A 13,810-nucleotide genomic window follows, 5' to 3' on the forward strand; every position below is an offset into this window, starting at 1 on the left:
AGTTGTTAAAGGTCCTTAGGTTCTCATACAAAACTGTTCATAATATGGCTCCAACGCATTTCCAGGTTTCAGTCCTTCAGGTGGGAACTTTTAATCACCCTACTTGCCATTCTTAGTAAATGTCTCATTACAATGTTTGCTTTCTTTATTGTCTTGAATAACATTCCACCAAGTCTCTGCGTATTCATATCCTATTTATTCATTACAACTCAAATAAAAAAGACTAGAAGCAATAAGTGTTGGCAAAGGTGTAAAGAAAAAGAAAACACTGTTGGTGGGAATGTAGACTAGTCCAGCCCCTATGGAAAAGAGCCTAGAGGTTTCTAAAAATAGTAAAAATGGATCTACCATATGACCCAGAAATTTGATTCCTACATATATGCCCAAGGAATAACTAAACACCAATTTGAAGGATTATATTCACTCTTATGGTCATTGTAGCACTATTTGCAGTAAACCAGCCATGGAAACAATCTCAGTGCCCAAAGACAGATGAGTAGGTATCTCCATATGAGTGTAATACTACCTAGCTTTGGAAAAAAAGATGAAATCTTGCTATGTGCATCAAAACAAATGGAACTGGAGAGAATTATATTAAGTGAAATAAGTAAGTTAGAAAGAGAAAGACAAATACCAGATGATTTCATCATATATGGAACATAGAGAAAGAAAACAAGGAAACTGACAAAACTAAAACAAAACAAACCATAGAAATCTGACTGTAGAATTGAGGCCACCAAGGGGGATTGGTGGGGAGGGGAGCAAAGAGAGAGAAGGGGCACTATAGACTACTTTGGAAGATTATGGGTGCCTTGGTGGTGGCTGGAGTGGTAACATATATCTGAAGAGATGTAAGTGATACCTGTGAGTGATATGCAGTGTGGTAAAACAATGTTACCGCAAAAAAAAAAAAAAAAAAACTAGCAAATGCAATCTCTACCAGAAAGTCTTCCTTTTTGTCCAAATAGAAGTAATTTATGTTCCTTTGAACTCATTTTTACTTTAAATATGCCCTATTATGTGGATAATTTCATACATCATATTTCAATTTACATATCTTTGCTTCCCAGTAATAACTGTCCTGAAGATATTATGGTCTCATTTGCATTTGTGTTGCTAAAAATACCCAAAATATTATCTGATTTGTTTGTAAATATTTATACAACAATGAATGAAAATATCTTAGTCAATGCTTCTAGCCAATGGTCATTAAGTCAATTTAATATAACTTCATACATTTCATTTTTTCATACTTAATCTTAAACATTTCACATATGAGATTGAAGAGTTTTGTGTAGATTAATGCACACTATACTTATTGAAGGAAATTAAGGATTGGCAGAGTTTGTCTTAATTTAGATTATTCCTTCTGGTGTAGACTCATGTCTTCAAAACATTTGACCCTTAGTTTGAAAAATTAGAATCAAGTGTTTTCTTTGGTTCTTTGATAATGTTTCATAGTGAAAACAATTATTAACTTTACATCCCCTACAAGAAGGGAGCAATAGGTTTATTACAGTGTTTTTCAACAAAGTCTCGAACTTTCCCATGTAAGTCAGTTTAGCACCAGCGGAAGAATGCAGGTCCCCTGCAGGTCTCAGAAGGTCCAGTTCTTTCTTATATAGTACAGGAACTTCTCCAGAACTCTTTTTACTGGACAGTTATTAGGCACATGGGAACTTGTGGGAGCCATTTTACAGTAAGAAATATTTTGTTGTGTGGAAGTTTTCTAGATTTTTAGTAGAACATAACCTCAAAACAGCAATGTTATGACTTTTCAACAACTCAGTGTTCCTACTGAAGTCAATAGGTGCTCTCAGGGAGTTTTCAGCCCTTGTAAACTTTTATTCTGTCAGATAGAATAACACTCAGTGTGAAATGAAGACATTGAGTTGCCTAAATTGTTTGTTTCCTCTGAAGCATTATTTTATAATACTTCATAAAGATAGAAAATCACTCTTCTTCAGTTGAAAGACTGACATTTAAAAATTCAAATTTTTATCCTGTTTTCTATCTCAGGCCTTCCCAGTGTTTGATAGAATAGCTGAGGGGAGGGCCTCCCCTGGCGGTGCAGCGGTTGAGCGCTGGGTGGCGAGGCTGCCCACAGCCTCTGCAGTGCCAGTTCAATCCCCTGCCACCGGCGAGGGTCCCACCAAAAAAAAAAAAAAAAAAGAATAGCTGAGGGGATTTCTTTGTGTCTTTGTGTAAAAATTTTCTCATAATATGTGAAAAAACTCTCATCTTTTCCCTTGATTGATACATGTAGAGATGGTCTTATTTTATATTCAGATATGTTAATTGTAGTGAAATACTCTGAAAACCTAAGAGTTTGTTGCTATAAATAGTAGCTATTATTTTTTCCATGTTGGAAGTAAGAAAAAGACATCTGTTCAATTCTTAACTGTCTTATTTCACCAAGAGTTCTCTAGAGGAATGCAGGGCCATTCAATATGAGATTGAAGATTTTTGTGTAGATCAATGGACACTATACTAATCAAAGGAAATTAAGGATTGGTGGACTCTGTCTTAATTTAGGTTATTCCTTCTGGTGTAGACTCAGAAGGAGTCTACTTTCCTTTCTAAAATGTTTGTGAATTGGAATATGTAGCAAATGGTCCTTTAATTAAAAAAAAAAAAAACTTAAATCATCAGTTACCTGACTGGAACATCAATAAAACCTTGGAGAACCCAATTTTATAATAAGCAGTAATACCCTTATAATGCTCATCTAATATCTAGCGTTTCAACATTAGCCTGAGCATCAATGAACCGACTTCAGGCTTAAAGGTCATGCATAAAATTTAAGAAATGAATAAGTCAAAGAGACTCAGGGTAAAGTGACCAAGAGAATTAGAAAACATCTGTCAACTATTTTTCTTGTGCTGTGATCACTTTCTTTTAATGTATTAACTTGGAAATCAGAATATCAAGAAATCAAAGTCTTACCAGGCCTAATATACATAACACAGAAACAAGTGGCTGAGTTATTCCATGAGTCTAAAAAATTTTCAGGTAATAAAAAGATGAGAGGAGTGGGTGGGTTGGCTATGGTAATTAGTTCCAAAAAATCTGTATTCTGCTATGGCTACTCTGTATCATTTAATCCATTCACCTGTTCCCTTTCCCAGTAACAATCACCCACATTCTCATATGTCTCCAGTCAACAAAGATGGGAGGCTGATAGAGACAGAGCTTTCTGGAAAAGGAAGAAAGAAGGCCTATTGGAAAGTTGATCAATAGAATTTTAGAGAAACCTATTGGAATCAAGTGATGTGTTGACCAAGTCCTATGGTTAGTGGAACATGTTATTTTCTGTTAAAACGGACAAATTAGTTGGTGATTGAAGGTCAATTCTTGGGAAGCAGGTTCAATGACAGCTCACCAAACAGGGTTTGATTTGAGCAAGAGGAACTCTTCTGTAATCTGATACTCAGTCACAATTTCTCCACAACACAAAGAATCATCTGAGTGGTCAGAAGTTTCCACCCAATTTGGGTCAACAGTTACAAATATGTGCACTAACAGTGAGCTCAAAGGGAGAAAATTCGCTATTGTGATGACCAGTAACTAGTTGCATTATTAGAAATCTGGATAAAGGGGAGCAGTTTGGTCATCTCCCTCCCCTCAGCCTCACCTGCAGCCTGACCACCTTGAGCCATTAGAGTGTCACACAAAGTCTTAGAAGGTTTCTTTGGAGGGTCTTGGTTATTTTCAGGAAGCTTTGAGTCTTTTTTGAGAATTCCCCAGAGATGCTTAAATTCCTGGGAGACACCGTCCCCAGAGATGCTTAAATTCCTGGGAGACACCGTAAGTGGTGCTTTCAATGCCTTGGATTGGGTTGCTAATGTTGATGAAGATGAAAGTGACTCAATGTAGAATGAGAAACTGAGCATTTTAGGTAAACCCTTATAATCAACCCCCACCACCTTGGAAAAATTCTCTAGCCCTTATGTTGAAACTGGGTGAGCAAAAAAATTTTTTTAAAATGTTGTCTTTATAATAGAACAGTAGATGTTCAGGAGTAGGTATACAGTACTGTTCTAAAAAATGTCTGCTCTTCTGTGTCTCAAGGTATTCAAGCTACAAATTTTGTGGACCCAGCTGGAAATCACCATAACTGTGACAGCTGAGTCAAGGTATTCCAAGGTTTATATAAATGATGTCAGTAATGATGATGTTGCTGCCAGATGTCACTCGTGAGTGGACTAAAAACATTAGAGGATTGTTTGTACCCTTAGCACGTGATTTATTGCAAAAATAAATAAACGAAAAATGACTCTCTCTCTCTGTCTCTCGCTCTCTCTCTCTCTCTTTCTTCTTGTCTCTCTCTCCATAATTAGTGATCTACTCATCTCTCTCCTTTTATCCTGACATTAGTCACATTGAGAAGACACATAATTCAGGGTAGAGCCAATATTTCTCTTTCACCAAGGGAAACTAGGGCCCTATGAGTGCATTTAAATATACCTGAAACTTTGGGAAAAAGAGGTCTTCCAACTTTTATAGGCCTTTGGATATAGGTGCCTCAGTAACCATTCTGCCTAACCTAGAAGGAACACATTGCTTGGATTCAGTTAATGAGGTTTTGGAAGCTATCATAGTGGGGAGAAGATAATGTCATCTTGGGGGTGGGTTCCTTTGGTGAGGTCACTGTGTTTTTGTTGTTGGACATTACTGTGTCTGAAGTTCCTTATTCCATAAATTCCGAGGAGATGCTCCTGATTGTGGAGAGTTGTATGTATAAGAGAGCTGATGCCTTTGGAGCCTCTTTGAGTTACATGTCTTTGTGACCTATGATTTTGTTCATTGGCGTCTTTAGCAAAGGAAGACAGCCACCACCCATTGAACACTGTGGAGACATGTTTGGTGATAATCTCACTTTAATACTGAATAATACATATGGAATAGATTTGATTGCAACTTCTGTTGGTCAGACTAATTAGAGTAAGCAGTGGACTGGTATACTCAGTGGAAAATTCACCAGAAGCAGTGCATATAGAGACAAGGATTGGGGTGTGTGTGTGTGTGTGTGTGTCTGTGTGTGCGTGGAGTGGGTGGGAGAAGTTCCCGTAGGTCTTTTGCATTTTTGCAAGTTCCCGTAGGTCTTTTGCATTTTGCATTTTTGCAAGAGCAGAGTCACTGGTTTCTTCTGATCCAAATTATTATTATTATTTTCAAGCAAATGGCCTTGCTTAATAGATGCAGCACTTCTTCTGGGACAAAAATGCTTGCTGTCCATAATAATGCCTATGAGTAAGGTAACCTAGGCTCAGAGGTCCACTTCTGCAAAGCAACTCACTGTACATACTGGTGTCATTTTGCCCTGTTTCTGTTGTCCTGTGTGAATTGAGGCTCAGAGAATTGCTGCAAATGTTAATACTGCCACTTTTGCTATTGCCATGAATAAGAAGGCTTTTATCTCTGACCTGGGTGTGTCAGGTCTTCTGCCCACATCCATGAAGCTGTGACAGGCTAACCTGTTAGCTTGTAAGTGGGGTAAAATCTCAGACCTGCCATGACTCTCATTGCTGCTTCTTATAGAGTTCCATTTTCTAACTGAAATTGTGGCATGGAGATGTCATAACTAACTTGATTTGTTTTAGCAATCATTTAATGACAGGGATGTTAGTAGAAATACAATTACCATAATAATATTTGAAATGATGATGACCAATTTATCCTGCATTAACTAGTAGAGATGAATCAAAGTTATTAGAAGATAAACAACTTGATATCATATTGAAAACATATATTTAAGACTTAAAGGCATTAAAAGAAGAAAGCTGACAAAGAAAAGGAATAAATGTGAACCATGACTAAATTCAATAATCTTTTTTTTTTAAGATTTATTTATTTATTTATATAAGCACTGGGTACAGTCAGAAGTGTGGGAGGGTGAAAGAATTCACCAGAGCCAGAGCAGGGAGCAGAACAGGCAGACCCACGAAATACACTGATGAGGGGAGTAGCGGGCGCAGCAGGAGAGGTCTGCGCACCATGTGAGACCCTCGCCAGTGGCCAGGATCGAACCAGCGCTGCAGAGGCTGCGGGCAGCCTCACAACCCAGCTCTCAACCACTGCACCACCAGGGAGGCCCTAAATTCAATAATCTTAAGAAGGAATAGTAAAGCAACAATTGAGGCTGCTAGTTTTTTTCTTTAAAAACAATCCAGTCAAATAATGAAGCTTTTAAATAGAATTTAGGTGGAAATGTCTTGGCACTTTATTTAGGAATTGGCAACTCTGAGAGAGGCTCAAAACACCTCTAGTTATGATATGGGATTTGAGAACAAAAGCTCTTGAATATGTAGCTTGTCAACAGGCAAAGACATTCCACCAGGGACCAGCAACTGCTCAACCCCAGCCAAGGATGACTCACAAGACGCAGCCCACAGTGGACAGCCGTGAGACCAGTGAATTCTGGGAGAATGATACTCTTCAGGTAATCCAGAGTTTTGAATGCAGGGTGCTGGGTGGTGGGTATGAAAACCCTCAGAGGATAAAGGCAGGCTCTGGACCCACTGCCAACAGAGATCCAGAGGGAGTGGTTTCACTGGAGTGGGGTACAGACATGCTGGCTGGCAGGTTGTGGTTCCCCTGTGGTTTCCTGGCAATCCTTCAAGAGCTGTGTTCTGCTGTGGCTGCTACTGCCTAAGCAAAGGGCACCTCTGAGGCTCACTGGGAGGAAGCAGTTATTAGAGGGGATTACAGAAACATGGCAATAAGTGCTGAGGGAGTGACAGCTGTAGTTTTTAGTTGAGCAATCATTGAAAGTCAAGATGACCTTAGTGTAAATTCTAAGCATAGTCTGCACTTACTGCCATTTTCCCTCCTGTGCTAGAAGTTGTTAGTAATGAGTAAGAGCATCCAGCTTAAGTTTTATTCTGACTCACTGTTTCAAAAATGGTAATAAATATAGCTTAGTTATTTAGATGTCAGGGAAAATGGTTCCTCACAGCCATAGAAAGTACCCACTGACACTCTAAAACAAGGAAACTATGGTCTTATCTACCATTCAACAAACTGGGCCTTCAGAAAAACAACGTTTCAACCTTTGTGATAAGATATTTGAAATTCTGGAGATAGATTAATGTTTAATACAGCTGCAGATAGGCCATATTTATGATCCAATAAAAGTTTTTTATGTGTTATGTGCCGCCTGTAATATACATATAGGGCTCATTAAAAATTATAGCACTTCAGTGCATTTCAAGGTTTTTAAGAACTATCTCACAAGGGACACTTGGGGACACAGTCAATGAATCGCCAGCACAAGAGTTCACAAAGCTTGAGTTCTAGTTCTGACTCTTGAGTAAATCACAGAAACTCTGCAATTATTTGCTTAATTATATAATGAGTGAGGTTCACTAACCATCTCTTCTACATTTAAAAATAGTGATGATTCTATGACCATGTAGCCTTGTTAGAAATGAGGACACATAAGGGTCTATGCCAAAGGGTCAATTGTTTTTTAGAGTAACGTCCAGTAGCATTTTTTTTTTTTTTTGCTACCTGTTGGAGGTAAGATAAAGACTTCTCTCTCGCATCTTTCAGAACAAAACAGTTTGTGTGGTATTTGTTCTCCCAGGTTTCTCAAGGTTCCAGGGTGTAGCTTATTGTTTTGTTGATTGCCTAACTTTCTATTTGTAGCCTGAGGGTTCCAAAGGAGAGACTTTACTTTCCAAGCCCCTCCAAGACCATCTTGAAATCAATGCCTTGATCGCTATAGTCACTTGCTGCAGGAAATTAAAACAGACTTTTGGGAACCTGACTGCACCAGCTGCAGCCCCAGGGAGACTGGAAACTGGGCATGCTTGCCACAGCCTGCTGAACAAATATAGGCCTGAAAAATGAAAGAGCTGCATTGATGTCTATTTTTGTTTTTCTGGGCAAATTTTCTGAGAAAGAGCTTTCTCAGTAGTGATGAATGCTCTAATTTTAATCTAGTTAGCTCTCCTATGATCATTGCAAATTTTACCATGATTTATGATAAATCTAAACATTAAATAAATACATAAAAATCATTAAGTAAATATATAACAGGTGCCTATCAAGAGAACTGAGATGTAAAATTTATTCTTTTCACACTCTCCTGCAGTTTAATTTAATAAAATATGAAGTTCTAGAGGAAAGCTCTTTGTGCTTGAGAATTTCAACTTCCATTATGAAATTGGTTTCCTAACATAGAGGGTCCTGGGAATTGTAGCTCATACCAAGGGGGGCCAAAACAAGAGTTAATGATCCTACTGTAGAAGTCGGTAGGTTAACAGTGAAGAAGATTTATGTTCTGCACATTCAGTTGAACTAAGCAGCCTATCATGGCCCATGAAGCAACAGTGACAAGGCAGTGTTGCAAGTGAGTTGCTAGTTTTGAGCTTTTCTTTGATCTTCAGTCTTTTCCCAACGTCTTGATCAACTAGTATTCCTGAACTTCTCAGATGCACTGGCCATGGACTTGAAGCAATACCATGTTGAGTAATGGAAGAATACCAACAGACCGAACCATCTTCAGTGTTTACCCTGAGATGTCTTTGGTCTTGTGTCTGAATGCAGTAACATTGGTTTTGCCTTTGGATCCAAGTCACAACTCTCTTTGGATTTTATTACTGGATTTGTGTCTTTAAAGTCAGAGAAGTCTACACAAAAGTTCAGGCAAATGACTTCATACTATACAATCACAAAAAAAGTGTTTGTAAATTCAAATGTTAATTTTTGGATGTTTATTCTATTTGTACTTATCTATCAATGGTGTGTTGCATCTCTAATCAAAGCCATAATTCTGATTGTAATAGTAGTAGTGAATAATCAGTTGTCTAAAGAAGTATAATGGTCTTGCTTTGTGTTTCTCATTCCTTTATTAACTCATTTTCTACAATTATCATCATTTCCATTTGGGTCCCAGAAGATGTAACAATTCTGGACATGGAATAATTATAGGGAGTTATAGGGGCTTTCAAAATGATAAGTAATCATAGAGAGTTATAGGGACTATAGAAATGGTACGTAGAACTAGAGAAGGACATTCTGTTTTCAAGAATGGTGTTAATAATCTGATGCAACTTAGAACAAAATCCTGTCCTCACATCCCATTACTACCTGCCACAAACCCAAAGTAGTATTTTCTTAATTATTTTTTATTGAGGCAGACTGGCCTTATAACATGAAACTTGGAAGTTTCAGGCATGCATTGTTAAAAATCACACAACTATATACACTACATTAAGTTGATGAATAAAAGTCCAATTCTATCCTTCACCATATTTACAATTGAACCTCTTTACCAGTTTGCCTCTTTCCACCCTTTATCTCTGGCAATCACTAATTGGTTGTATAGCCTAAAAGGTTTTTTTTTGTTTGTTTTATGTAGCTAATAAATTTGTTCATATGACTTCACTGATATGTGATATATAGAAAAAAATCAAAATTTTCAAAAGGAATATCATTTAACAGAAAAGAGATAGGGGCTAAAGGGCATGAAAACAGAAATTACTTGCAGAATTACTAACAACATTAAGACAATAAAGCTTATATTGTGGAAGAATCTGACTCCACACCTTATGAACCCCCTCCTGGCACCTAGACCATGTCATCTTCACCTTATTTGAAGTTAATGTTCTTTCCTAAGATATTAAAAATGTATTATATTTACACACTCCAATGAAAGCTGCTTAACTCCTTTCTAGCATTTATTCCTGGGTTATAATAAGCCATCTAATCAACTATATTAGTTCTCTGATTGTCTTCTCCAAATATTCACAAAAATACAACATAACCAGATGAAGAATTTTTAATCAAATTATTTGTACAGACAGTCCATGCCACACAGAGTTTTCCTCACAGTTGAGCTGTTGTAGTGACCAGAATTCTAATTGAATCAGGTAGGTTGTGTCACTTTCCAAACTGGGTCATATCACTCATGCTTAGAAAGCCAAACTCTGAACCATGAGGTTGTTCCTCAAAGGAACTGCTTTATTAGTCAGTGGTGTCATGTCTGGAGGACAGAAGTCAGCTCTCAGGAAAGGCTGCCTCCCCAAGCAGCAAGATTACATAGGAAAGAAAGAACAGGGACATGGGAATGTGTAAGAGTGGGGAGTTTCTTCATTGTCAGGTCTGGGTGTGCTAGGCAGTCTATAGATAGTCAATTGCAGGACTATTGATAATATAAAACAACCCTAGAGTATTCCTCCAACGATAACGTTACCAGCATCCTTGGAAGGAACATCTAGGCAACTCATCAATCACCATGACCCTGGGGAAGGCAGTCCAAGGCTCTAAGTGGTTTCTAAGGCAGGGATCATATTCCTAGTTCCCACCTGTAATCCACATTAGGATTTATACATCAAGCTTTTAAGAATCTGGGCCTCCCCTGGTGGCGCAGCGGTTGAGTGCTGGGCTGTGAAGCTGCCCACAGCCTCTGCAGCGCCGGTTCATTCCCCGGCTGCCAGCGAGGGTCACACACACACACACACACACACAAAAAAAAAAAAGCTTTTAAGTATCACCGACTGGATTCAAATTCTGGATTTCCCATTTACTGCCTATATTGTCGTGAACAACCTACTTACTGTATCTTCATTCTCAATGAAAAAATGGGAATTAAAAATCCTACTATCAAATTGGGCTGTTTGCATGTGAAATGATAAAGTATATAAATAGTGCCTGATAAATAATTAGAACTAAATTAAAAAGAACAATTGTATGGCTCTTGCCACAGTAGTGCATAGGCAACAAAATGTTCTTGAAATTTGCTGTGCTTGATTTCTAGGAGAAAATCATGCAATCATATGATCCACATACTGAAGAGTCAAGGGTAAGTAATGGGATTATACAAATCCCCCAAGAGTATTTCTGTTCATGCTGGAAGGAAATATTTCCTTCATCTATGGAGAATGTTTTGTACCATCGAGCTACTGAGTCATTTCTACAGTTGCTGAGAGCACTACGTAGACTGTTTGGGTCAAGTGCCATATTTCTCCTGCCCTTTGCACCTTTAATGAAGAGAAGTTTTTGGTCTGTGCTCTAAAATTTAAAGCTAGTCTAGCAAATTCACGAGAACAAGGCTGAGGCCAAAGAGCAAATATCAGATGAAGTCTCAAATGACATCTTATATATATTGACACAGACACTCCATGAAGCATTTAAGGGTATGATGTCACTTAGTTGTCACAATTGCCCAGTCATGGTGCTAAATTGTTCTGAACATGTTTTCTATACAAGGTCATGCACTGAACACTTCGGTTATCAGCCTTTTAAGTCTCACATTGGGCCTGCCATTCTCTTCTCAATTTTGATGTTAAGGAAACAGGTAGAAGTGGTTGAATAACTTACAGGTAGGCCCAGTTGGGGCTCAGGCAGCCTCCTCCCCACATAGCAAGGAATCAGACCCAAGAAGAGGTGGCTTCAGAGCTACCCTCTGAGCCACTCGGTACCTTATAGCCTGAAAAAAGAAAAACAACTTCAGGATAGCTAAACCACCAGAATAAAATTACTGAATCTTCACCATTCTGACTCCCTGGTTTTATTAACTTCATGTAGAACATGCTTCCCTTCTTCTTTTGACTACCACAAATGTGTTGTTTTATTCTGGTTCATATCATGCAAACTATAGCAATGGCCCATGTTCTTTCTCCCTCAAATATTTAAACCATTTTTATCTAGTGAAAAGAAAAATCTTATAACATAAAGCCCACAAAAGCATTAAATAAGATAAAGTGTGACAACTTTGTAATTAGGTGAAGTAAATTTATTTAACACAAAGGACATTTTCCCAGGTTCAAAAAGATTTAAGAAATAACAAAAACAGGAAAAGGAAGAACAGAAATGTAAACATGTACTCGTTCCATTAAAAGGTTTGGTTACTATGTGGTTTTTAAATTCATAGAGATGAAATTCAAAATTCTCTTGAGCAAAACAAATAATGGATTCAACCTAATAGTTAGCTAGAAGAGTCTTGTGGGATGCGGGATAAAATTGCAGATAGACAGTAAATAAACACAGATTTCAGTTATGGTTCATTAATCAGTGGCATGAACAACCTCTGGTAGAGCAGAACCCTTCAGAATTCATAGGCATAAGTGGGTTTTCTGCTATTACTAGCACATCAGTTAACAGATCAGCTTCCAGTACTAAATGTTTCTATTGATAATAACCAGCAGTAAAGGAAATTGCTGACTTTCTAAGTGCTCATTTTAGTCCTGGTTGCAGCTTTTACTGATCGCTAACAAATAGTGTCCTCGTGACTTAAAATCATTAACATATTTTGCAGTACTAGCTTGGCACTAGAAAGGCCCCAAACAACAAAAAAACTTCTTTTCTCTGGAAGAAGTAGAAGACATGTTCAACAACTCACAATAGCATGCACCATCATTTGTATTTACAGAAATAAAAGGCCCTCAATAGCTCAGAAATCAGCTCACCCCAATTAGAAGACATTACCTCCCCTAAACTTTCTACACATTCTTATTAGTCAATTACAAACCACCACCAGTGACACAGCAAGACTTCTGATAAGAGCTAGAAGACTCGAGGATTCGTGATCCTGGTGTCCCACGGAGCAGAGGTCTGCAGGAGTTGGATGCCGAGCTCTGGGATTGGCTGGATTCACATTCCATCGATTGGAAGCTCTCAGACATGTGCGTCTTGGAAGGACCACCTTTTGCCATGGAAATCATAGGTTGGCAGCTCTGGCTGGCAAACCCCCGTGGCTGGCAGCTCCCTGACTGGTAAGACTGAGAAACGCGCTCCAGCACTTCCATGGAATTTCCAGATTGGCGAGTTGTTCTTTCACAGGACATGGAGCTAGAACCATCTCCCTGGGCAGCTCGGGGGCGGCAGGCACTTTGCAGACGCCGATCCTCGGTGCACCGATCCCGTCCACTGCTGTTCATTTGGCAGCTGCTGGATTCACTGCAGGTTTCTTGAAAGTTGTCCAGGAGCCAGGTTTTGCCCTGGCAGCTGCTGGGTAGAAAAACCATGTCTTCAAAACTACCCTTGGGAATTGTTGACTCGTGCCCTATGGAGGAGAGAGGCGCTGCATCGTAGACGCCCTTGAGCAAGTAGCCACGATTCACGGGCATATTGGCAAAATCCATCATTGCAGTTGCTCTGGAGGACCCAGCAAGGCAGGTGTGAAGAGCAAATCATTTGCTAGGGAGATTATATACTCTGAAAACTGGGTGTTGGCTTCTTCTCAGAACTCCCTTCTACCTCAGCGCTTAAGCTAATTTGAAGGGTAACATCTCATTAGCACTTTGTTTCGTTATATATGAAGATGACAGCTCATTAACAAAGCAAGTCCATTTTGAATCTTCAAAATAGCTTTCATGGTAGCCCCAAAGCTGAGTCATCCGGGCGGTCATCCGGGCGGGGTTTGTCAAATATGAGTCCCAACAGGCCACCCAAGCTAGCATTTTTTTTTCTTTTTTTGCTTAGTCACCATGACTCTCCAAAATTGATAAGTGTATAATAAGAAACATATGTGAATGCAGCCTATTGGGTAATGATTAACATTCAACATTGGAGTTTTTAGAGCTGTCATCTTGTCAGGACGTGGAAATATGTTCGAGACATTTAGGGCCAGAAGTAGATCCAAAGCTGCCCACCTGGATTCTCCTCAGATCTTGGGTCTCATATTTGATCAGTGTGTGAGAGGACTCTGCATGCCCCTGAGGACTTAAGAATTTTAAGGACTCTATATCCTTAACAATAAGAAGGATGCTTATTTTTACCCAAACTGCTAAATGTGGTCATTGCCATTTAAACATCTCCCTTTGTCTAACATTTTGCTCCCCTCGTCTTATTGAAGGACAAG

At 38.8% G+C, this 13,810-nt stretch overlaps 1 protein-coding gene across 1 annotated transcript; it reads right to left on the minus strand.

The window, feature by feature from the left end:
• Positions 1-12,470: 12,470 nt before the first annotated feature.
• KRTAP27-1 (keratin associated protein 27-1) lies at positions 12,471-13,091 on the minus strand (the record flags this gene model as incomplete). Its single annotated transcript, XM_084232732.1, has 1 exon — positions 12,471-13,091. One exon carries the CDS (start codon positions 13,089-13,091, stop codon positions 12,471-12,473), a length of 621 nt encoding a protein of 206 aa, XP_084088858.1.
• Between the last annotated feature and the right edge of the window lie 719 nt (positions 13,092-13,810).

Source organism: Talpa europaea, assembly GCF_964194135.1.
Source record: "Talpa europaea genome assembly, chromosome: 4".
Taxonomy (NCBI): Eukaryota; Metazoa; Chordata; class Mammalia; order Eulipotyphla; family Talpidae; genus Talpa; species Talpa europaea.